A 27164-nucleotide genomic window follows, 5' to 3' on the forward strand; every position below is an offset into this window, starting at 1 on the left:
CTCCTAGCCATGGCCTTTCTTATTTTGTATTTTCTTTATTTCTTAATCTTTAATAAACCTCATACTCATAATACTCACACTCATAATACCTTTAGCAGAGAAACTAATTTAACTGCTACAACAGTAAGGAAGGGATTATGATTACTCAAAATGCTTTTGTTTAGGGTGGCCCATTTTTACTGCTCTTCTGCCTTGGAACTAAGACACAGTATTGATTCTAAAAATGGGAGATTAAGGGTTTAAAAAAAAAAGCAAGATATCTCCAAGCTCCTGATGTGTGTGTGTGTGTGTGTGTGTGTGTGTGTAAAATTTTCAACTGTTTCTAATTATTTACCTTTTTTTTTAAGTTTCCTCAATTCTTTTCCAGGTGTTGATTCTATTGTTAGGCTGATGACAGAGGCCATCAGCATTGCCAAGTGGGGAAGCAGAAAGAGCGGGACTGGTCAAGATTTCATTTCGCTGACCCTAGCTATGATCTGTTTCCCCCATTAACCCACCTGGCACAACTTCTTGGCCCAGGAAGTTGTGCCTCACCATGCTCTGAAATGGCAACAGATATCGTGTTAGCTTGAGACCTCTGAATAGGCAATGATGGGGACAAACCTTGTTGTCATTGGCCCAGGCATACTGTTAGATCCTGATTGGGGAAACCTGGATGGTGGCTTGATAGATCTTGAAGGGAAAGTATTGGAAGTGAAAGAGGGAAGAGCTGGTTGAGGCAGTGGCCTTTGTTGTACTGTGGTGAAGAAAAAAGAAGAGTTAAGATAGTCAGGAATGAATGGATTCACAGGGGTTACCTAAATGATCACACATTAACATTTCTGCTTGAAGGGTTATAATTTAAACACGATGGGTGTAGAAAGTGATAAGAGGAAGCCCTGCCTCTAATCAGATGATGGTTCTGAAGATCTGGCTCATCCTCCAAAAAACATTTTGGCTAGTTCTCCCTCTTGGAATGCCTATGTGATATAAGTATAAAGATAACATTTTATATAAAAGTTGATTTTGCTTTCTCTTGACAAGCTGCAAGTTTTATTATTATATTGTTATTATTATATCACATGACATGTTTCTCTATTGACGCTAGGTTGGTAGAAATAACCTATTTTCAGAAATAATTTTTCAAAAATTTATTATACTTCTAGATTTTATCTTCATTCTTTCCATATGTGTTAGGATAAATGTAGGAGTTTGGGATCCTGTTTTAACTACCAACCAGTGCATTCATGTTAATAATTACATTGTAAAATTCAGAAATCACATTGGACTACATTATGTATGAACTCAACAGTTGTTTTTTTCTTGTTGACTTAATTACAGGAGGCAGCATGATATAGTAAGTTGAAAAGAAACCTTGGAATCAGGCAGGTCACACATACCAGCTATATAACCATGGGCAAATCACTTCACTTCTCTGCCTTAGGTAACTCTCTAAGTCTATAAATTTCTGATGAGATCTGCATTGGTATAGATAATTTCTATACAGAGAATCACTCTGTTGATGAAATTTTAGGTCCAGCCTGCTTTCTCACTTAAAATAATAATGATATGGTTTTGTCAGAGTTCATTTTATATCCATATATAAAACACTATGTGGCTATCATCAGGTCTTTGTTTTGCCTACATTAAATATTTTCATTTGAGGGATAAGTTGGAAGAATAAATGAAATGGTTTAAGTGGCATTTTCTTTACGTACCATCATCTTCTTCCTGGAATGGGGAGAAAAAAGAATAAGATGTTATTTTTTTCAGTGGTATGAAATGCCCAAGGCATTGCCATCTTTATTATATCTAATATGGACTTGTCTTTTTTTAAAAAAAAATCAGTATCGCATTAATCTATATTAAATGTATAATGATGAATGGTAGGATTCTCTATAAAATTTAGAAAATGGGAATGGCAATGCTTGTAATATCTCTTTCTTTCTTCTCTGGGCTCCATTCCTGACTTTTCCTCTAATAAGGGCTAATAATAGCTACCATTTCTATAGTACCTACTATGTGTCAGACACTGTGCTTTACAAATATCTCATTTGAGAGCCACAACAACTTTGGAGATAGGTGCCATAATTGCTGCCATTTTATGTTTGAGGAAACTGAGAACAGAGGTTAAGTGATCTGAGGCTAAATTTAAATTTAGGTTCATCCAGACCTATCCACTGTGCTACCTGGTTGCCTCTTGTTAGCATTACTATTATTATTTTTATATAGAAAGCTTTAATAAAAATTAATGATTGTTGTTATTGTTGTTACTAGTTGCTAAATGATAGTTACAGTGGATAGAATAACCGGGCCTGGAGACAAGAAGATTAGTTCAAATCCAGCCTCAAATATTTCTTAGTTATGTGATCCTGGGCAATGCATTTAATTTCCATTTGTCTCAGTTTCCTTAATTATAAAATGGGGGAAATTATAGCCCACACTTCCTAGTTTTGTTGTGAGGATTTGTGAAACACATAGTAGGTACTTAATAAATTATTGCTTCCTTCATTCCTTGTTATATCTTTAATTAGGTAAGGAGAATGAATTTAGTCTGAGAAAAGGCAGGATCTAGCAAATGATAGTAACAGGGTAAAAATAGTCTCTAGCCAGGCTTCATGGCAAATATAGCTCTAGATAGTGATATTGATCTTCTTTCCAATATTTTATTGATCTTTAAAAGCAATACTCTGGCCATTCTCAACCTCATTTTCTTGTTGTATGTAGATAAAGACCAACCTGAACCAGCCAACAGAAGTGTTTTCTGTAGTCCTATTCTATATTGAGCATTAAAGAAAAGAATTGTCCCAAACATTATCACTGAGCCCACCAGGGGAATATTGAAGATAACTATTTACTATGTGCTCAGCACAATCCTAAGTGCTTTACAAATATTATCTCATTTGATCCTCAAAACAATGCTGGGAGGTAAGTGCTATTATAATCCCCATTTTACAATTGAGAAAGGCTAAGAAGGTTTGTTTATAGAAGACATTTAGTGACTTGTCCAAGGTCACAGGGCTAGTGAGAACCAGCCAGAGTTGAATTCAGGTCTTCCTGACTTAGATCTTGCATTCTATCCACTGCACCACCCAGCTCCTTCTAGATCACATGTAGTTCTCAGGAAAAGGCAAGGGAAAAGTTGTAGACCTCAAATGTCCCCTTAGGACATGATAGGACTCCCTAAAACACACTCTTCCTTTCATCCTATTAACACCTTACTTGAGAATACATATTTGCTTCATATTTTCCTACCACATTGTTTACATTCTTTTTAGATTCATAGTCTGTGTCTTCCCTAATCATATTAAGATTTATTAAACCTAATCTCCCACAACCACTGCTCCCTACCCCCAGCACACATAGCATGTTGCTATGGTTATAAATATTTCCACAAACACGCCATACTCATTTCTATTTTTGCTCATGCTTCCCTTTCAGCCTGTTTTTACTCTTTATTGAAATCCTTCCAATCTTTCAAGACATACTACCAGAGCCATAACTAAGTTGGGGAGAATGGAGGTTTGTCTCAAAATACTAAAATTTAGAAGCTGTCAACAGTATTATACCAAGACATGTTTTTGTCCTCCCAACCAGCCAGTGTTTAGTAACAAAGATGGCGACCCAAGTAATGTTTCCTTTTCCCTTGGCAACCATACTTCCACCTTCCCTCCCACCCAAAATTCCTAATTATAATTCTGCCATTCATTTGGGTAAATTTTATATGATCTCCAAGGTCCCTTTCTAGGTCAAACTTGATATGATTCTAATTCAATAGCAAATAAATATATGGTTTCCTAATTAAACAGTATTTTTGACCATTATTTCCATTGGCAGTTGAAGACAACTCTTCTAGTACATATTGATTTCTAAGCCCCCAAATAATTGTATCCCAATGCAGAACTTAAATTAAAACTCATGATGTTCCTTAATTGTTTTAAGTGCCTCTGTCTTGTCTCTTCAGATGGATTGTCTGTTACTTGACAGTAGAGATACTGACTTAATACTCTGTATGTGGCCCTTTCCCACTACCCAGTATAAAGCATAGCCTGGGGACATAGTAGGCATCCAATAAAATTTGATTTATTGATTAATTAAATTAATCATTCTCTGGGTGACCTTGGTATAAAATGTATATCTGGCATTTCCAGAAGTCAGGAGGGCATAGCAAAGATTTTGAAAACTGGGGAATATGGCCTAGGATCATGGAGATTCTTTTGTGTTGTCTCATATGGACTGATTGCCCTCCCCAACTCCTACCCTCCAATGACTTATGGTATATTTTACTGCACATCTTATTGACAGCAATTTGTTTTGTACTCACATCTCTTCTGTCTGCTGCCCATCCATGTCTGAAAATGAAGTAGGAAGAATAAAAAGAATTAACTTCATCCCCTTTGGAACTGGTTGAAATTTGAATCATTACGTTTTTGTTTTGGGATATTTAAGTTTAAATCACCAAAAAGATAGCCCATTTAAAATTAGTTAAAATGTGAAATAAAACCACTGGGGAAAGGAAGGATGTAGGGAATTGCTGTGTAAAGAGAGTTGCAGCAATTAATTTTTCTGTCAATATCATGAGCCACAAGACGAAAATTATCTTTTTTTGCTATGAATAGAAATAATGGGGGAAAAAAAGCTATTTATTCAGCAAACCTTATGTATAGTTGCTATTGAATTTGAATCGTGTCAAGTTAGAGCTTGAAAGGAACCTTAAAGATCATCTAAATTTAACCACCTTATTTTAGAAGAGAAAACCGATATAAAGAAATGTCAAATGATTTGCCTTAGGTCAAGCATTTAGTAGTATTCGAGTGAGGACCAAAAGTAGGCAACATGACTTCTAGGCCAGGGCATACAAGTTACACAGAAAAGATGGCCCTCATAACAATTGAAAAGATTTAAAAATAAGCACTCTCCTTCCTTAACATTGTTAAGTCCCAGACCATGTTCCCTTACATTGTGAAGGGAAGAAATTAAGAAAATGCTGCTGCACAAGGGATTTTCCACACTGACTTAGCCTGGTTTTCCCAGAGCAACCCTGCAGCATAACAAATTTTATACCAGCTGCCTAAAAGTTGTTGCTGACATCTGCATTCAGTGGAGATTGCTGCTCTGAGACCGTAGAAGCAGCTTTGGATTAGGAAACAAAAAACATCATGGCCTCAGCTCTGCCAAAATTTTCTTCACATTTATAGAAATCTTCCTGACCTTGTTCAAGTTATTTGACCCCTCTTCAATAACTTTATTTATAAAATGAGGGAGTTATAAGAGCTCATCATTGAGTGTTCTTCCCTCTGTGATCCTCTGGTTTATATTCTTCTTTACCATTCCTTCCCTTGGAAAATGTGCCAAAAACTTCTCTTCAACAAATGAGGACAATAAAACCACCCCAATGTGCTCTAAGATACTGCAAGTTGGACAGTGGAAAAGGTTCCTGTAGAGAATGGGAGGAAGAAATGTGCCCCAGTTATTTCTACCACTAGAGGAAGAGAAAATGGTGGTGAAAATTGGTCCTCAGGAACTGAGGATAGGATGTTGTGCTAGAAATACTCTGAGAAAAATGTAAACTCAGTAATTCTTACTACATTGAGTAAGACTGTTTCTCTGACAGGGATTTCTTTTTCATCTTTCTTTGTCTTCATCCCCTCAAATCCCCAGCTAAGCCAAGACTGCTAATTGGTACAATAGAGTATAGGGTTCCTGACCTGGAGTCAGGAAGACATCTAGCCCCAGACATTTAATAGTCGTGTGGCTCACAGCAAGTCATTTAACCTTATTTTCCCCAGTTTCCCCTTCCATAAAATGAGCTGGAGAAGGAAATGGAAAACCAGTATCCATGCCAAGAAAATCCCAAATGGGATCATGAAGAGTCAGAAATGATTGATATGACTGAATACCTTTTGGAGTCAGAACATTCCTAAATTCCCAACCTCAAACCATACCATTTACTACCAAATACCTTCCATTATTTTCTTTAAATGTGTCTCAGCTATTATGTGATTCTCATGCTCTGTTAGAGAGATGAGCTTACTTTGGTACAGGTGGCTTCTTAAAATTTCTCTCCGGTCTTTCTCCAGGTGGCAAAGGAGGCTTTTGTATCTTAGGTAAGTGATCTCCAGCAGGCCTGAGGTATTTAAGAGAGCAGATGTATTAAAGAAAATCAACTGAATCCTATAAGTTAGAGTTCTACAGTGTGGATCATTTTAATCTCCCCAAATACTCCCTTCTCCTTACCTTAATGCAGGAGCTGAAGGCTGAAAAATACCATAAAAATATATCAGAATTTTTGCAGTGTTTCATTGTATAAATGTGTAATGTGCTGTCTTAGAGTAAGGGATGTCTTACCTTGTCAGGAAAAAGTGGTTTCTTCCCTGCAAAGTACAAATGGAAAAAAAAAACATTAATGGATTGAATTCAGTTCACAGTTCTTTAACTCTGAATCCTAGAAATAGTCTAATGCATAGTTAAGCATTTTCAGCAACCACATACTTGTGAGGGGCAGTCAGTTGGTGCAATAGATGAGTGGCAAGTCTGGAGCTAGGAAGATTCATCTTCTTGAGTTCAAACCTGGCCTCAGATATTTACTAACTGCATGATTCTGGGTAAGTCATGTAAGCCTGTTTGCCTCAGTTTCCTTTCCTATCAAATGAGCTGGAGAGGGAAATGACAAACCATTCCAGTACCCTTGCCAAAAAAACCCTAGATGAAAAGTTGGACAGAAGTGAAAAATAGCAACACATAGTTATGAAGACTTCCAGAATAGATGTGTTTTCCTTCAATTTAAAATTATTAGATGAGGAAGTGAGGTAACTCATTGAATTGAGAGCCAGGACTAGAGATGAGAGACCTTAGGTTCAAATCTGGCCTCAGGTAATTCCTAGCTGTGTGACCCTGAGCAAGTCACTTAACCCCAGTTGTCTAGCCCTTACAGATCTTCTGCCTTGGAACCAAATCACAGTATCAATTCTAAGATAGAACATAAGAATTAAAAAAAAAGGTTTTGAAACAAGTAAGAAAGGCCCTTCAAGGTCAACTCATCCAACTTCTTCATTTTATTAAAATGAAAACTGAAATCCAGAGGGAACTGCTTTGCCCAAGGACACATAGTTTTATATGAATGCAAAGAACATTGAGGTTCCTGGAGTTCCTTTTCATATTGTACATAACAAGTAATAAATACAACAAGCATTCCTTCCTTCCTTCCTTCCTTCCTTCCTTCCTTCCTTCCTTCCTTCCTCCCTCCCTTCCTTCCTTCCTTCCTTCCTTCCTTCCTTCCTTCCTTCCTTCCTTCCTTCCTTCCTTCCTTCCTTCCTTCCTTCCTTCCTTCCTTCCTTCCTTCCTTCCTTCCTTCCTTCCTTCCTTCTTTTACTTGGAATTATAGAATCTGAGTTTGAATCTGCTACTTATTATTTGTGTGATCTTGCACAAGTCACAACTTTTCTTTCAAATTTCCTCATTGTAAAATGAAGAAGGTTGGAATCTATGACCTTTACAATCCATTCCAGCTCTATATCTGTGATTAGTCTTTTTTTCTTTTTCTGTCCATATCTTCAACATATCCTTCATGTCTATAGTGATGAATACTTAGGTGAGAAAAAAATGCTTTAGCAGCACTATCTCCATTATTTACAGAATCATAAGGATTCTTTCCCTAAAAATAGAATTTCTAACTTTCTGGTTCCCTCTTAAAACAGGAAGTGAAAAAAGTTTTCTATGCTGAAAAGGAGGGAAATAGGATTTTATTAAAATATTTGGTCAAAATGTAAAGGTAGAATGAAAGAACTTTAAAAAAATACCCTCCTAAACAAACAAAAACCCTAGCAATTTTACCCTTAAAAATGTAGAAATGACTATCTCCCCTTTTCCCACCTACCCTTTTCCTTTTCTTCAATTCTCCTCTCCCTCAGGAAAAAAAAAATCAGATTCTCAGATTTGGAAGAATAGTTTGCTCTTTGCTTCTGAGAGATCTAGTGAAGAAAGGGTTTAATTTATGCCATTCTAGGCAGCAATCTTGATTTTCCAATTGTATCATAGCACCTGAGAATGTCAGAGCTGGAAAACCCAACCTTTGATCCTTTCCTTTTGCACATGAAGCAAGTCATGTCTAGATAGAGGAGTGTAGCAGATGTAAGACCTAAGGCCATATCAATAACAAGTGAGGATTCAAGCCTAGGTCTTCTGACTCCCAGTCTAATGCTCCCTTGCATTGTGCTCCCAAGGCACTGAGTTAACCAATATGATTTTTAGTATGACTTTTATCTTAGTTTCCTAAAGCTGACTTTATTTCTGAACACTTTGCATAGCTCCAATTTGGTTTTCTTTTGGAACAGGAAATTACTTCTCCATTACCTGCAGGCTCTCTGGATAAGTATGGGATTATAAGAATAATGGTTAGGATCAGTATATTAAAAACCATTCAGTGAAATTTCTTTGATATTTTGTGTGAAGGCTGTAGCAGCCTTGTTCTGGAATAATAGTCACCAGGCTTCAGGGCCCTAGAAATGGACCTACCAGGACCTCAGGGTGATAAGCCAAATGCCCAGAGTTTCATTTAGTTTGTTTTTTTCTTGTTGTTCTATCATTCCTTTTTCTTTTCATAAAATCTGTTTTCTAATTTGGTTGGGTCTTGCCAAGGACACCATACCAAGGATACCAAAAAATAAAAAGAAACTGACATAGCCTGTACCCTGTGGCCCAAATGAGTTAAAAAAAAAAAAAACCTTACCTTCTCCCCTTGTATTAACTCTTAAGACAGAAGAGCAACAAGGGCTGGGCAGTCCGGGTTAAGTGAGTTGTCCAAGATCACACAGCTAGGAAGTATCGGACCCCTATCCTCCTGACTCCAGGCCTGGCTCTCTACCCACTGTGCCATCTAGTTGCTCTTCTTAAATAAGTTTTAATTAAAAGTCTGTTGATTTGCCCCTGTTCCTGGTCAGCAGCTCGTTTTCTAAAATTTTACATTTTGAAGGAGATATTTGCATACTTAAAACATCAACTATAGAGGTAGGAGTCTGGGTGTAGAGCCCTGAGTTTAGGTACTAGATAGGAACTGTTTTGTTTTGTTTTGTTTTGTTTTTACTCAAGAGAAGCTCCTTGGGAAAGCTATTTTTTGTAAAGAAATGTCATTGCTTAATCATTTATGAGTCAAGTTATTTCAGAGGATAGTTTAAATTTGAATATAAATCAACTTGCCTTCTTACCTGTGTAATTTCTGTAGCCCCAACCTAGTGTCATTCAAGATATTCATCATTTCTTTAAATGCCTCAGCATAACTATGAGCCAAGTGGGAAATGGCAGCAAGTAGGTTAGGGTTAAAAAATAATTGAATCCTAGTTCAGGAGTTGGAAGGGAACTCAGAGACCATCTAGTTAGACTCCCTCATTTTTAGAGAAGGATAATGAAACCAAGGAAATTTAAATGACTTGCCCTAAGTTATATAGCTAATAACCATTAGGGGTAGGATTCAAACTCAAGTCTTGTTGAATTCAGAACCAACGTTCTTTCCATTAAACCATAATGGCTAGGGTCCATGCAAGATGTTTGAAACCTTAGGTACTTAGCTCTTAGGCAATAGCTCTCATTTGGGAGCCATCGTTTCAAGTACAATGGAGAGTGTTGTCCACTACTAGTTTTGTCAGTCCCACAGAGTTTAAGTAAATGAATCAAATATATATTGAATGCCTTTTAAGTAAGAATCCCTATGCACACTGGAGATAGGAAGATGAAAAATGACATTCCCTGGCATCAAGAATATTCTAATCTGATTGGGGAATAAATACACAAATAATTATGATTCAAAGTATATTGCTATAATTCTAGAATGTAATATTGCACATTTTAAATATTGTAAAATGTAAATTCAGACAGAGTGCTATGAAACTTTTCAAGAGCAAGAAGAGGTTATTTTTACCTGGGAAGAGCTGAAAAATAATAGAGAAATTGATGCATTGGTTGGACTTTGAAGGAAGGTCAAGATTTTAATGGTCAGAAATGGGGTTTCATCCAAGGGGCCAGCCTCTTTGGAGAAGGGGCCAACTGTTCCTTCCACTTCCATCAACTGCCAACCAACAGCTACTTATCAGCCCTGGGGAATAATAACCTCTCCCCCCTTTCATGCCACTGGCCTTGATTCCAACTTGGTCCACAGCCATTATCCAAGGAAGCAACCCATGTGGAAGCTAAGCAACTACCTCTGCAAGAACTACAGCCCCTACTTCCTTGATAGCACAGCCCTAGAAAAACAAATTGTAGATGCCAAAGCCTTTGACACCATCAAATAGTTTAACATCAGAAGAGTTTATGGTTTTATTTTATTTTAAACCTTACCTTTCATCCTTAAAATCAATACTGTGTATTGGTTCCAAAGCAGAAGAGTGATCAGGGCTAGGCAATTGGGGCTAAGTGACTTGCCCAGGGTCACACAGCTAGGAAGTGTCTGAGGACAGATTTGAACCATCTCTAGGCCTGGCTCTCAATCCACTGAGCCACCTTGCTGCTCTCGGATATGGTTTTATTAATGGAAATTTCATGAAAGAAGAAGCCTTACTATCTTCTTTGTTGTTGTACCCTAAGGACCACTAACCTTTCTCACTGACTTTCAGCTAAAACCACTCATATATGTTGTTTCCCACTGTGAGCTCTTTGAAATAAGAGATTTTTGTATTTTGCTATTTGTATAGCCAACACTTAACACAATGCTTTGCATATGGTAGGCACTTAACTCATGTTTTTCATTCATTCATTCCAAATATTCCATTTAAGACATAAAGTTGAAAGGAAGATAAAAGCTACCTGAAACAAGGTTGGAAAGATAGTTGGAAATAACTTGTGGAAGCCTTGAATGCCAGGTTACAGTTTAAAGTGTATTTGGAAAGCAATGGAGAGTCAATGAAGGTTTTTTAGCAGAGGAGTAACCTAATCAGAACAATACATTAGGAAGATGGGAAGAGCAGATTAGACAAGGGATCCATCAGAGGCAGAAAAGGCAGTGGGGAGATTGTGACAAAATAGTCCTGGCCAGAGGTGATGAAGGTCTGAAGTAAGATAGCGGAGCTCCATGAGTGATAAGGGGTGGGGTGGAGAGTCACAAGCTATATTGTAGAGACAGAATGGACAGTATTTTGCAAGCAATTAAAACATGAAGATAAAGGAAGCAAGAGTCAAAGATGACCAATTTTGAAGTTGGATGATGAAGAGAATGATGGTACCATGAAAGAGAAAATTTAAGTGGAGACAAAAGTCTTGGAACTTGAGAAAGTGGAGGAAAGGTGATAAATTCAATTTTGGACACATTGAGTTTTACTTGCCAGTGAATCATCTAGCAGGATGGTGGAGATGGAAGCCAATTTACAGGCAATTGAAGTGAGACAATGGAGCCTTCTAAAAGTGTATTTAGTAGTTATGGGGAGAAAAGAATAAGAACTATACTCTGAGGAGATAGTAAGGTCAAAGGGAGATTCCCTTCTGTCCCATATTTGGGGACATCTAAACATTTTTGTAAGTTAAAAATGAAAGCATTAGCAGAGAGGGGGATACAGAAGATGCATGAAAGGGCAGCTAGGTGGCTCAGTGGATAGGGTACCAGGCCTGGAAAAAAGAGGTCCTGAGTTCAAATATGGCCTCAGACACTTCCTAGCTGTGTGACCCTGGGCAAGTCACTTAATCCCAAACACCTGGGCAAATCACTTAATCCCAAACACCTTCCCCTTATCACTCTTCTGCCATGGCACTGGAACTTAGTATCAGTTCTAAAATATGAGGTAAGAGTTTAAAAACAAGAAGATGCATTAGAAATGGGATGTCTGATGAAGCACAATCAGAGGGGAGATGAATGAGGATGGGGATCAGGAGCACAGGTGGAAGAGCGAGCCTTATCCCTGAGGAAATCTTACATCAGGCCAAAGGGAAATGTGGAGAAGATTAATGAAGTGAATGAAAGTAGAGTTGAAGTCTTGAAGAGAGAAGAGATGACAGCCATCTCTTCCAGGGGCAATGTTTTCAACTAGAGAGGATAGAATCATGGAATCATGGAATGGTGCATCTGGAAGGAACCCCTAATGTAGCTTCATGTCCTCAAAGCTTCAGGCGTATACTTCCAATTGCTTGCCATGGCTTCAGTATGTATAGCTAACAGCAAATGCATGATTGCAAAATCTTCCCCTTCCCAACCCAAATCTCTGTTTCTATAGATGGTGTCACCTTTTTTTTTTCTAGGAACTTAGGATCATAACCCTTTGACTTTCATCTCCTTCATTCCTCACATCCTATATGTTGACAAGTCTGGTTGACTGTATTTCTGCCATATCTCACATCCATACCTTCATCTCATCTCTCACTGCAACCACCATTGTTCAATTGAATAGTATTCAACAAACTTTTTATTAAGCACTTACTACAGGCCAGTTATTGAAGAACTTCTGTTCTAGGAAGAAGAGTAGAGGGGGCATTAGGTAGTTCAGTGGATTGAGAGCCAGGCTTTGATTCTAGAGGTCCTGGGTTCAAATCTGGACTCAGTTACATTCTAGCCATATGACCCTGGGCACGTCACTTACCCAGCATTGCCTAGCCCTTACTGCTCATATGCCTTAGAACCAATGCACAGTATTGATTCTAAGGTTGGAGGTAAGGGTTTACTTTAAAAAAAATAAAAAAAACATGAATATATAAAATTAAATGCAAAATATATAACATTTACTTTCTGGGTGAGGAGAACACTCTTAATTGGGAGTGTGAGAAAAGCTCTCCACAGGAAATGACAGGAGCTGAATTTTGAAGGCTTTTATGAGACAAAAGTGTCAAGGTAATTCATTCCAATCATGGGATATAGGCCTATGTATGGGCAGGAAGATGGGAAATGGAGTCTTCTAAGTGATAGCAAGTAGGTTAGACTGATTATAATACAGAGTAGATGAAGGAGAACAATATGGTAGGTTTGAAAATGGGAGCTGGAACCAAATTATGAAGGATGTTGGAAGTCACACAGAAAAGTTTGTATTTTATCCTAGAAGCAAGAGGGAAAGACAGGAGCTTCTTAAGCAGAAGGTGGTTTGATCAAACCAGTGCTTTCAGACCATCAGTGGGCAAAAGGCAAATGAAGAGTAGATCAGAGAAGAAAGTGAGACAGTAGTACCCAAGGACACCATTATCATCTTTCTCCCTCCTCATACCATATCTTTGTTCACATGGCTCTTGTCACCTCTGACAAAGCGCCTTCCCTTCCTTCAAGACTTAATCCAAGTTCTTCCTCTGTCCCAGCTGACACCCATTTGCCTGGTGAAAGCCATGTCTACCTGCTCAGATTTCCCATAGGACTGTGATTGGAGCTGTCTATATGCACGTACACCACTTTTCCTAGGATAATGAGTATTTGAGTTCCCTGAGATTAAACTTGTAAATTTCTTGACGACAGGGCATATCTCTCTTTGTATTCTCTAAGTATTTATTAGGACTTTGAGGTTTGCAAAGTGCTTTATATATAAGATGTTAAAGTTTATTAATTTTAAATGATTCTAAGACTTTTAAAAAAACTCATCAATTATCATCATCATAGATAATATATGTGTGTATATATATATATATATATATATATATACGTATTTATAGGGTTTTTTTCTATATAGTGTTTTCTATGTGCCAGGTAATGCTAAGCCTTTCGCAATTATTATCTCATTTGATCTTCACAACAATCCTGGGAGGTAGATGCTATAATTATTCCTATTTTACAATTGCAGAAACTGAGACTGGGAGAGGTTGAGTGATTAGCAAGAGTCATACAATCAGTAAATATCTGAGGCAGGATTCAAAGATAGGTGTCCAAGGTTACTACTTTATCCTCTGTGCCTCCTTGCTGCCTATTAGGCACTTACTTGGTAACCATATGCTAAGAGTATTTAGGTGGCTTAGTGGGTTGAGTCCTGGGCCTGGATCTGGAAGATCCATTTTTCTGAGTTCAAATATGGCCTCAAACAATTAACAACTGTGTGATCCTGGGAAAGTCACTTAACCTTGTTTGTCTCAGTTTCATCTGTGAAGTGAGCTAGAGAAGGAAATGGCAAACCACTCCAGTATTTCTGCCAAGAAAACCCCAAATGGGATCACAAAGAGTTGGGCATGACTGAAAATGACTAAACAACAACAAATCATTTGTTATATTAAGTTGAATCTAACCCAATCTGATTTTACAACTGAAGAAACCAAGTCTTAGAAAGGGAAGTGATTTGATGAAGACCACTCAGTGTAAGAGACTGGACAAAGAGCCCAGGTCTCCTGACTTATGACCTGAGTCTGTTTTACCCTACCAAAGGTGTATAGAGAATTGTAGAAAGGACCTTTATCTATAACACATGATATAAACTCACCTATTGCCAAAGAATCTCTTTCAAATTGAGGTAATGTACGATCCAATGGGGGTTTTTTACTTCTGTCTATGGATGGTGCAGGAACTGAAAGAAAAACGTGGTCAGCTAAATAGATCTAGTCACTGGAAGAGGAGAAAAATGATCTGTAGAGAGATAAGGATTTGTACTTACAGTTGGGTGTTCGATGGTTTCTGCCTCTCATGGGCTCTTCATGACTGGGTTGTGGAAGATGAGGAGGCTGTTCAGAAAAGAAGACAAGCAACATTTGTGGGCAGGCAGAGGAGGGGAAAGTTTTATATTTAGTTTAAGCCAAGCCTCATGTTGACATTTGACTTTGTCTTCAACCTAGCATCTTCTTTCCGTTCCCCCATTCCTCATCTGAACAGCTACATTTCAACCATTTCCAGTCTCTCTATTAATATCTCCTTTCAAGGATACCTACCAGACATTTGTACCTCAGTAGGAATTTCAAGTAGTTAACAAGACTGTGTTAACTAGAATCACAGGATTATAGAAATTTATACCTGTGATAAGGGCACTTAGATTTAACTAGTCCAAGTCTTTCATTTTACAGATGAGAAAAACAAGAACTATAGAGAGGAAATGATTCCCCTCCCCAAATACATATATACATTTCATGTCCTATTTAATTGAAAAGTGAACATTTTTAGCTCATTTTTTTAAGCCCTTACCTTATAACTTAGAATCAACATTAAATATCCTCTCCAAAGCAGGAGAGTGATAAAGGCTAGACAATTGGGGCTAAGTGACTTGCCCAGGGTCACACAGCTTGGAAGTGTCTGAATCTAGAAACTCCCATCTCCAGGACTTGTTCTCTATCCTCTGAGCCACCTCAATTTATCTCCTTTTAACAAAGAATTTCAGGCATCAGCCAGAAATGGAGGTACCTGTAAGAGGAATATAGGGACTTTCCTGGTGTTCCTGAAGATAAGTCATATAGATAGCTCCATATATTGTTATTATGTTAAGCTGGTCCCATTTATATTTATTTTAAAGTAAATTTTCCCATTCATTTTCAATATTGGGAAATTGTGACCCAGAAGGGGATTTGTGCATTACTTAAGACTAAGGAGATCTTTGGAACAGAATGAAGATGAAGTCGGTTAAAAGCAGAGAAAACCTACTGTATTGTTTCGGCCACCAGTGCCTGGTAAGGGTCTCTGAGGAGGAACTGGAGGTTGTTGAGGGGTTTTCCCAGTTAGGGGCCTGTCTGAAGAGAACAAAAAAATGTCTTAGAAGAAACACAATAAAAGGTAAAAAAGTAATGAATAATAACTTTTGCTAAAAAGCTCCTTAAAATGAAATAGAGTGACCCCGAAAGCCCAATTGGGTCCCCTTGTCTTCCATATGCAACTTCTATACTTATATTTGAATATTTGCAAAGGACCTTAGGGTATTGGAGTAGCATGAAAGAATATGAATTAGACCAGTAATTTCTTTATTGTAGGGAGTTCAGTTAAATTTCTCTTGGTAGGTATGCAGGTTGATACCTCCTTTGCAATTTGTAGTCCGAGAACTGCCTCAGAGCCCTGAGAAATTAAGAAACTTGCCCAGGGTCACACAACCCACATATGGAAGAGACAGGATTGCAAGATCTTCCTACCACCCAGGCCAGTTCTCTATTCACTATGCACTATGCACTATCTCACAAATCTGAGGAACCATGAAATGGTGGAGGGGGAGAAAGCTAGAGAGGGAAAGAGAAATGAATAACCTGGTTGAGTCACAAAATGGATTGATGGCAGGACTATTAGATTTACTTTCTTTAGTTTTTTAAGAAGAATTTCAGTGGTCTAGGGAACTCTGGGTATAGAAATGCTTTTCTCCATCATGAGTCATCATTTTAAAGATTTGTATGGGGTTCTATAAGATTAGGTGATTCCTCATATTTACATAGCTAGTGTGTCTCAGAGATGAAGCTAAGTATTTTTTATTCCAAGGAGTGGATACCCTCCATCCACCACCCTCAGTCTCCTTTGTCATACTCTCTCTTCTATAATAACTAAGAGCTTAATTGAGATGTCTTAATTCTACCTGCAAGAATTCAGGAAAAGGAAACCCATTACCTATGTACATGGAGCCAGAAGGGATCTTGGCAGGAAGGATTGTGTTCTGCATGGTGTCCTCATCATTGGAGGGAGGGGGCTCATAATCAGCCTCATCCTCTAGGGCAGGTGCCTCCTCCTCATTGGGGGACTCATAGTCTCCATCTTCCTCTCCATCTGCATCCTCAGTTGGGCTTTCATAGTCGTCATCCTCATCCTGCCAATGATGGCAATGCATGTTTTACACTTAAAGACTCAGAACCAACCCATCTGCCTACTATCTCATCCTTATTAAATCTTTATGAATGTCATCAACACAATTTCTTGGTAGAAACACAAGACAGGACTTGAAAGTTTTTCAGATAGTCTTGCATAGCTGACCTCATTTTCATCATCTCACAATTCACTAAGTGGTAGAGAGAACACAACACTACTTGGTGAATACTGAAATGAATCTGACTAAACAGAGGGAAATTCAGTTTGAAAATCTGTCTTCTGGCTATGTGTCTCATATGAGTGAACAGGAGCCAGAGATGAATAGGGAAAGAGTAAATCACATTTGAGCAATCGTGCAACACTTTTTAAGAATCCCAACCTCTTCACTGATGCAAAATTCTGTCTTTGTAACACTAATATCTCCCATTGATGATAATAGGCTAAGATTCTTAAGCCAGTAGGATTCTAGGAGACTCAGAATTATGGTTGACCCAAAGGTATCCCTAGTTGGTTGTAAATGGAGGCTCTAATTAGATCTATTAGGAATAATTGCTTATGTGTGAGAAATATTTAAAAAAATTCAACCAGAAATGGATGGGGGCTAGTCATGTGGTAAGAATGAAGGAGAAAATATAGATAACTAAAATACTGTATGAATATTTTCAAATTATTAAAGGAATTAATGGAAGGCATCTCATTTGTCAAATAGACCCTCTGTGGAGGAACTATGGAATACCTGGGCAAGAATTGAGTAAGGTGAACAGATTATGATCAGCTCTAAGCAGAGAGAGTACTAATACTGAGGATGTTACAAATTAAATGATCAAAAGAAAGGATGAAGCATTTATTATGTGTCAAGCATGATGCTAAATGCTAGAGATACAAATAGAAAAGCAGGATAATTCCTGACTTCTAGAAGACTGCATTCTAATAGGAAAAGACAACACATATACAGAAATGGTTAGCTCTCTGGAAAGTTCCAGGAATAGTAAGTTAAAAAACATCCAGAAACATTAGTAGGATGGAGTTGATTAAGATTACAGAGGAAGCAGCGTATGCATGAGGAGACTGGAAGATATGGGAGGGCAGATGGCAAGAAGATGGATGAATGTGAAACATGGCTTAGGTTGGCTATATAAAATTGGCCATGAGAGTGGCATTCACTATGGCTTGTATTCAGAGAATGGTATCTGAAATATCCTAAACAAATTTAAATGAATAAGAAAAACTTGGGAGGTTGAAAAATAAGAGCAATGATATATATCATATTCAAATACCATGGAAATTTAAATTGCATAAAACGATATTATAGTTATCCTTTGCTGTCAGGAGAGCATGATCTTCAGGTTTCAGATTCACAGAATGTAAGAGCTGACATAAGGGAGATCTAAGAAATTGGTTAATCCAACTCTGACAGTAACTCATGTATGTGAGAATCCAACCCCTCTTTGAAGACCTGCTTCCTCACTAAGACCCCAGAGAACTGTGCTAGAAGGGGGAATGGAAAGTATGTTCAAAACGTATCTTGGTCAATTTTCCAAGGATATAAAACATTTCAATCTGAGCAAGAGAGGAATGAGAAAGTGAGGCAGTGCAGTAGATAGAGTATTGGACTTTGAGGAAGTTGAGGAATCCTAGGCACTTATTTTATGAGCCTGAGCAAATCACTTCTTTTAGACTTGATTTCCTCGTTGCTAAAATGGAGATAATAATGGCCTCACAGAATTGCTAAGAGGATCAAATGAGATAATATATTTAAAATACTTTGTAAACCTTAAAATGCAACATAAATACTGGCTGTTATTATTATTAATACCAATGTTGTAACTTTTTATTATTATCATTATTACTTCCTGAGGCAGGTCATTATACTTTTGGAAAGCTTCCATTTTTAAAAAGCTTTTTCTTAAAATGAAGCTAAAATCAACTTCAGTACACCTCCCAGCTGTAACTTCTAGTCAATGCCCTCTAGAGTCAAGTAGAACAAGTCTTAATCTCTCTTGCACATAACCCTTCAAAAGCCTAAAGACAGTTATTATGTTCCCTCTAATTCTTGCATTTCCTCTATTAATCAACAAACTCTTATTAAGTGCCTTCTTTGGACCAGGCACTGAGCAAATTGCTGGAGATTATAAAGACAAAGAATGCCTGTCTCTGCTCTCAAGGAGCTTACTCACTTCCTTTTCATTTTGCAATGCCTTGAAAATCTAGCTTCTGACTTTACCATTCCACTGAAACTGCTCTCTCAGAGGTAACCATCAACTAGTACCATTTTCCCCTCATTCTACACTCTTCTTTACTTCTATGCAGCTTTTTGTAGCATTCATCACTCTCCCTCCACTTATCTACGTTGCTCTGTCTTGGTTTTCCTCAGCCTATTTCATTGTTTCTCATCATTTTTTGATTCATCATCATTCACTAGCTTTGCATTAAGCACAGGTATCTTGAAGCTATCATTTTATTTCCTTCTCCCTGTACTGTCTCTGTCTGTCTGTCTGTCTCTCCTCTCTGGGCGTTATCATTAGACCCATGAGTTCAAGTATTATCTACTCCCAAATCTATACATACAGACTGACTCTGTCTCCCAAACTCCTGTTACCCATCATCAACTGCCTGTTGGATATCTCCAACTGGATGTCAAATTCAGAATGTTTAAGATATAATTCATGGCATTCCTTCCTAGGTTCACCCTTCCTCCAGAATTATTTCTTTATACAAAGGGAATAACTTTCTTTCACAACCTTGGAGGTTTCCTTAACTCATCCCCATATTAAATTTTTTCCCTGATCTTGTGGATTTTTACCTCCACCACATTTCTCACTTCTATCTCCTCTTCATTTCCATAACTACTACATTGTTTACCTCTCCTCTGGACTAATGCAATATTTTCCTAATTTATCTTTCTGCTTCGAATGTCTCTCCTTAAATCCATCCTTCCTATCACTGTGAAATTCATAATTCTGAGACACAGGCTTGAATTTGTCCTTCCCCTGCTCATTATAAAAATCTTCAATGCTTCTCTATTATTTTTAGGATAGACCACAAAATCCTAAGCCAAGCATTTCAGGTCTTCCACAACCTGGCTTTCTCCCACATTTTCAGAGATGTTTCATATTACACTTCTCTGATTGGATGTTCCAGGCAAAATGGTTTAGTATCTGTTGCCAAACTTGATATTCTTCTATCTTCATGCCTTTGATTACACTGTTCCCTAGTCCTTCAAATCACACTCTCTCTTTACTATTAGCTCTTAGAATTACTATTTTCCTTCATGGCTCAAATTTGGGTATCACATTGCACCAGAAGCATTCCCTAAGTTGCTAAAACTTCCTTATTTATCAAGTTACCCTATATTTACTTATTACTTATATAACTTGTTTCCCCTAGGACACTATAAGTTCCTTGAGAACAAGCTCGGTTTAGTTTTTGTCTTTGTGATACATACCAGCTTCTTGCATAGTACCTTATCTCTAACATATTGAATTTATATTCATAATAGAACATAATCCCCCAGATCTGGTATGACCATGATGGTATACAGCCTGATTATTATCTCCCTCTCTCTGGACACAAGGCCAGTAATAGATTACAGCCTAAGATTGTGTTAGCCTTCGTGGTTGCCATGTCATGTGGATGATTCATACCTCTAAAACTCTCATAATCTTTTTTTTTTACAAGTACTATTATCAGGCCATTTATACCCCATCTTGTACTTCAGAATTTTTTTCAATCTAACTTTAGGACTTTACATATATCTTCATTAAATTAAATTTCATCCTAGCCTGCTGATATATTTTTGGACCCCTAATCTCATCCAACATACTGTCTCTCCCTAACTTTGTTTTATATGTAAACTTTACAGGCATCAAATCCAGATCCTTAATTTAATGACATACAGAGGATGGATAGGTCACTTTGGCATTTCACTTGAGACCTCCCTCCAACTTGGCATCAAACCACTAATTACTATTCTTTGGGCCTGTTTATTCAGTTATTTCTGAATTCACCTAATTGTCATATTGTACATAAGATAACTTGGGCAGCTAAATGGCATAATGGCTAGAACACTGGGACTGAAGTCAGAATGATTTATCTTCCTGAATTCAAATCCAGCCTCAGACACTTACTAGTGGTGTGTCCCTGGGCAAGTTACTTCACTGTGTTTGCCTCAGTTTCCTTATTTATAAAATGAGATGGAGAAAGAAATGGCAAGTATCTCTGCCAAGAAAACCCCAAATGGGATCATGAAGAGTCAGATATGGCCAAACAACAACAGCATATAAAATAGCATAAGAAAATTTGTTATATCCTTTGGTAGTATTTAGGCAAAGTGTGAATGTCAAAAGAAAAAAGAGAGAGAGAAGATAGAGACAGAGACTGAGAAACAGAAACAGAGGTAGAGAGAGATTAGTCTTATATGGCCTGAAGCTGAAAAAATCTTTCTGACTTTTCATGTTCGTGATTTCTCTCTTTACACCATCTCTTTAATAATGCTTGGTTACTTTGAGGATTTCTAATGATGTGGACTTTGTCCTGGGCCAACACAGACTGCCACCTTTCTGCAGCTTAGCAGATCATTTGATAGTTTTTATGGATGGAATTCTATCATCTTGTGACCAAGCTGGTGCAGAATCTCTCTGACAACTAGGCTGATCCTCAAACAGCAGACACTTGTCTTTTCAAGCCTTTCAACTTTGAAAGAATCTGACAGATGACATTATCTGCTGGAATTGATTGAAAAAGCACCAAAAGCACCTGTTTGTCAAGAGAAGGCATCATCAAAAGAGGAGTTGCATAGAAGTATTTTAATCATATAATTTGGAATTTTATTAGTTGATATTAAACTCACTTGCCTACAATTTGAAGATTACACTATTATAGATAAGAAAAGTCATATTAGAAATGTAGATGAAAGACCTACATATAAAGAAACTGAAATTCAGAGGCATGAAGTCACTTTCCTAGGCTATTTCAGAGTTGTGATTCAAACTAGGGATTTCTGACTCCGGGTCTAATACTTTCTACTATATTCTATTACTAAAGAAGGTAAAAGTATTTTGTCTTCATTGAGTCATGCCTGTCAGGTTAAAGGCCTCTCAGAGTAATCTCCAAGAGTGTAGTTTTACAAAAAGAACTCATAAAGCCATACTTCCTAAAAAATACAAATATTCAAACTATAAATACAATAAAAAAGAAGGCCAAATGGGTTCATACATTTTAGCCTTTCTATATGTGTGCCTTTCATTTAGCTACGGAACATCTCCATTGAATGAAATAGCATTTGTCCAACCTACTTTGGATAATTTTTTTTTTGTCAAAGGAGATGATATGCATGATGGGTATTTGAACAGTAGAAAACCTGTATAAATATAAGATGTCATAAACAGAATAACCATTACTTCTACATTCTTGAATATCACATCATTTCTCATAGACCTCAATTATCTCAAAAGCAAGAGAATTTTATTTTTTTTCAATAGAGGAGTAATTCCAGTAGCCACCAGTGGTCAGAAGATACCATCAGTTATCTGTTCCAATTGTTACTGACCAAAAAATCTACCTAGAGTCAGTAGGAAAGTTAATTCTTCATTGAGATAGCCCTGGTGTGACACCTGGCTTTTAGTTAATATCAAAAGCCAATTCATTTAAACCAGAAACCAGTAGCAGCAGCAGTAGCAGTAGCAGTAACAGTAATAGTGGCAGTGGTAGGAGGAGGAAGAGGAGGAGGAGGAAGTAGTAATAGCAAGAGGAGGAGGAGGAAGTAGTAGTAGCAAGAGGAGGAGGAAGAGAAAGAAGAGGAGGGGTAAAAGTAATGTTATAATGATGGTCTTTGAGTCAGTTCTACCCTCACTGGTTACTCATGTACTGAAAATGTAAAAAAATATATGAAATATCCCTGAGTGCATATATTAACAACCTAGGGAGAGCAGAGATCAATCAATTGGAAATGCAAATAAAAAACTCGAAAGTGACCAAATTAAAACCCCCCAGCAGAAAACCAAACTAGAAATCCTAAAAATTAAGGGAGAAATTAGTAAAATCGAAAGTGATAGAACTATTGATTTAATAAATAAGATAAGAAGCTGGTACTTTGAAAAAGCAAACAAAATAGACAAAGTACTGGTCAATATAATTAAAAAAAGGAAGGAAGAAAAGCAAATTAACAGCATCAAAGATGAAAAGGGGGACATCACCTCTGATGAAGAAGAAATTAAGGCAATCATTAAAAATTACTTTGCCCAATTATATGGAAATAAATATACCAATTTAAGTGATATGGATGAATATATACAAAAATACAAACTGCCTAGACTAACAGAAGAAGAAATAGAATTCTTAAATAATCCCATATCAGAAAATGAAATCCAACAGGCCATCAAAGAACTTCCTAAGAAAAAATCCCCAGGGCCTGATGGATTCACCAGTGAATTCTATCAAACATTCAGAGAACAGTTAATCCCAATACTATACAAACTATTTGACATAATAAGCAAAGAGGGAGTTCTACCAAACTCCTTTTATGACACAAACATGGTACTGATTCCAAAGCCAGGCAGGCCAAAAACAGAGAAAGAAAACTATAGACCAATCTCCCTAATGAATATAGATGCAAAAATCTTAAATAAGATACTAGCAAAAAGACTCCAGCAAGTGATCAGAAGGGTCATCCACTATGATCAAGTAGGATTCATACCAGGGATGCAGGGCTGGTTCAATATTAGGAAAACCATCCACATAATTGACCACATCAACAAGCAAACCAACAAGAACCACATGATTATCTCAATAGACGCAGAAAAAGCCTTTGATAAAATACAACACCCATTCCTATTAAAAACACTAGAAAGCATAGGAATAGAAGGGCCATTCCTAAAAATAATAAACAGTATATATCTAAAACCATCAGCTAATATCATTTGCAATGGGGATAAACTAGATGCATTCCCAATAAGATCAGGAGTGAAACAAGGATGTCCATTATCACCTCTACTATTTGACATTGTACTAGAAACACTGGAAGTAGCAATTAGAGAAGAAAAAGAAATTGAAGGCATCAAAATAGGCAAGGAGGAGACCAAGTTATCACTCTTTGCAGATGACATGATGATCTACTTAAAGAATCCAAGAGATTCAACCAAAAAGCTAATTGAAATAATCAACAACTTTAGCAAAGTTGCAGGATACAAAATAAACCCACATAAGTCATCAGCTTTTCTATATATCTCCAACACAGCTCAGTAGCAAAAACTAGAAAGAGAAATCCCATTCAAGATCACCTTAGACAAAATAAAATATTTAGGAATCTATCTCCCAAGACAAACACAGGAACTATATGAACATAACTACAAAACACTCGCCACACAACTAAAACTAGACTTGAGCAATTGGAAAAACATTAACTGCTCATGGGTAGGACGAGCCAATATAATAAAAATGACCATCCTACCCAAACTTATTTATCTATTTAGTGCCATACCCATGGAACTCCCAAAAAATTTCTTTACTGATTTGGAAAAAACAATAACAAAGTTCATTTGGAAGAACAAAAGATCAAGGATATCCAGGGAAATAATGAAAAAAAAAACACAAATGAGGGGGGCCTTGCAGTCCCAGACCTCAAACTATATTACAAAGCAGCAGTCATCAAAACAATTTGGTACTGGCTAAGAGACAGAAAGGAGGATCAGTGGAATAGACTGGGGGCAAGTGACCTCAGCCAGACAGTATACGATAAACCCAAAGATCCCAGGTTTGGGGACAAAAATCCACTATTCGATAAAAACTGCTGGGAAAATTGGAAGACAGTGTGGGAGAGATTAGGAATTGATCAACACCTGACACCCTACACCAAGATAAATTCAAAATGGGTGAAAGACTTAAACATAAAGAAGGAAACCATAAGTAAATTGGGTAAACACAGAATAGTATACATGTCAGACTTTTGGGACGGGAAAGACTTTAAAACCAAGCAAGACATAGAAAGAATCACAAAATGTAAAATAAATAATTTTGACTACATCAAATTAAAAAGCTTTTGTACAAACAAAACCAATGTAACTAAAATCAGAAGGAAAACAACAAATTGGGAAAAAATCTTCATAGAAACCTCTGACAAAGGTTTAATTACTCAAATTTATAAAGAGCTAAATCAATTGTACAAAAAAATCAAGCCATTCCCCAATTGATAAATGGGCAAGGGACATGGATAGGCAGTTTTCAGATAAAGAAATCAAAATTATTAATAAGCACATGAAGAAGTGTTCTAAATCTCTTATAATCAGAGAGATGCAAATCAAAACAACTCTGAGGTATCACCTCCCACCTAGCAGATTGGCTAACATGACAGTTATGGAAAGTAATGAATGCTGGAGGGGATGTGGCAAAGTAGGGACATTAATTCATTGCTGGTGGAGTTGTGAACTGATCCAGTCATTCTGGAGGGCAATTTGGAACTATGCCCAAAGGGCGATAAAAGACTGTCTGCCCTTTGATCCAGCCATAGCACTGCTGGGTCTGTACCCCAAAGAGATAATGGACAAAAAGACTTGTACAAAAATATTCATAGCTGTGCTCTTTGTGGTGGCCAAAAATTGGAAAACGAGGGGATGCCCATCAATTGGGGAATGGCTGAGCAAATTGTGGTATATGTTGGTGATGGAATACTATTGTGCAAAAAGGAATAATAAAGTGGAGGAGTTCCATGGAAACTGGAACGACCTCCAGGAAGTGATGCAGAGCGAGAGGAGCAGAACCAGGAGAACATTGTACACAGAGACAAACACACTGTGGTATAATCGAACGTAATGGACTTCTCCATTAGTGGCAGTGTAATGTCCCTGAACAATCTGCAGGGATCTAGGAGAAAAAACACTATTCATAAGCAGAGGACAAACTGAGGGAGTAGAAACACCGAGGAAAAGCAACTGCCTGACTACAGCGGTTGAGGGGACATGACAGAGGAGAGACTCTAAACGAAGACTCTAATGCAAATATTAACAACATGGCAATGGGTTTGAATCAAGAACACATGTGATACCCAGTGGAATCACGCGTTGGCTACGGGGGGTGGGAGGGAGGAAAAGAAAATGATTTTTGTCTTTAATGAATAATGCATGGAAATGATCAAATAAAATACTATAAAATTAAAAAATATATATATATGAAAATAAGTACATGAATTATGAGAATACTAGAATATTTGATATTTATTGGGAAAACTATTCTCTATTTAAAATGTCAAAAATAATGTAAAGACTAACTGATTTAAAATAGGGTACTTTTTAGGAAGACAAGTTAAGCTAATTTTGGGTCTGCAGTTTTAGCAGAATTAAGTGTGACTTTCAAATTAAAGAGAGGTGGATAAAGATATCACATTGATCATTTGATGTACATGGGTAATATCAAACTATGTTTCCACTGAAAAACACATTAAATCCTAATAGCTTTAAGGGCCATAGAGAGAGATTAAAATGATAGAGGGTCTGTAGGCATTGTGTTCTGTTTTAATGGTTTAAGAAGAAACAAAAACAGGAGGGACAGGCAACTATACTATGGAAGAAAGGAAGAGGAAGGGGTAGGAGAAGCACTGTCATTTAGGAGAAATGAGAAGGTGAGCATTATACAATCATGGAGGAAAGGGAGTGAGAAATTTGTTTTCCATGAATTTTACTTTCCTCTGATCTAGATAAAGGAAGATTGAACAAATCACACACACATAAATACACACATAGAAATTTTGGTATAAAAATACATTAAATTCAAAAGGAAAATGGGAAGAGACAGGGAGAAAAGATAGGATAAAGGAATAGTCTTAAGGAAAAGAACCTTGAATGCCAGGAAGAGGAATTCAAAGAGTTAAGGGAGAATAAAAGAAAAAGAGGGAAGAGCAAAAGCCTTAGATCAGGGGCAGGTTGAGGAGAAGAGAAGAGTTGTAATGGGGAAATGGAGTATTTCATTTATGGATCATTAAATTTTAGGCAAACTTTTTTTCCTTTATCACTTTATTTGTACAAAGAGGAGAGGGAGCAAAGAAAAGACAGAATGGAGGGAAGAACACATCTAAAAAATTAATAGAGGATAAGATTGGGACCAACTCAAATATAAAACAGAAGGAGACAGCATAATAGATTAGAAAACATAATCTAGCAAAATGTTGTATATAAGATGCACACATGAAATATAAATATTCTCACACATAGTTGAAATGAGGGCCTGGAGCAAAAATTATGCTTCAGCTGAACTAAAAAAAAAATATGGTTAGCCATTATAATTTCAGATAAACTTACTGTAAATGTAGATATGATAAAAGGAGATACGCAGGGAAATTTTTGTGGTTGTTAAGTTGTTCAATCACATACAACTTTCTTAGGCATATAGAAATTAAGTGACTTGCCCAGGGTCACACAGCTAATGTCAGATTGGATTTGAACTCAAGTCTTCTTTACTGTGAGCCCAGTGTTCTATATCCACTGAACCATCTAGCTGCTTCAAGCAGGGAAATTACATTATCCGAATGGCACTATAGAAAATCAATATCAATTCT

The 27164-nt window shown here is 37.2% G+C and overlaps 1 protein-coding gene across 1 annotated transcript in view; it reads right to left on the reverse strand.

The window, feature by feature from the left end:
* Window positions 1-27164, reverse strand: part of LCP2 (lymphocyte cytosolic protein 2) — a 79263-nt gene that overhangs the window by 9492 nt on the left and 42607 nt on the right. Inside the window, exons 7-15 of the mRNA XM_056816694.1 lie at window positions 16427-16622; window positions 15485-15570; window positions 14511-14577; window positions 14340-14423; window positions 6328-6353; window positions 6217-6236; window positions 6014-6106; window positions 4082-4331; window positions 604-797 (exon numbers count right to left, since the gene is read on the reverse strand). Coding sequence (XP_056672672.1) covers window positions 604-797; window positions 4082-4331; window positions 6014-6106; window positions 6217-6236; window positions 6328-6353; window positions 14340-14423; window positions 14511-14577; window positions 15485-15570; window positions 16427-16622 — 1016 coding nt within the window. The remainder of the gene's footprint in view (window positions 1-603; window positions 798-4081; window positions 4332-6013; window positions 6107-6216; window positions 6237-6327; window positions 6354-14339; window positions 14424-14510; window positions 14578-15484; window positions 15571-16426; window positions 16623-27164) is intronic.

Source organism: Monodelphis domestica, chromosome 1 (assembly GCF_027887165.1).
Source record: "Monodelphis domestica isolate mMonDom1 chromosome 1, mMonDom1.pri, whole genome shotgun sequence".
Lineage (NCBI taxonomy): Eukaryota > Metazoa > Chordata > Mammalia > Didelphimorphia > Didelphidae > Monodelphis > Monodelphis domestica.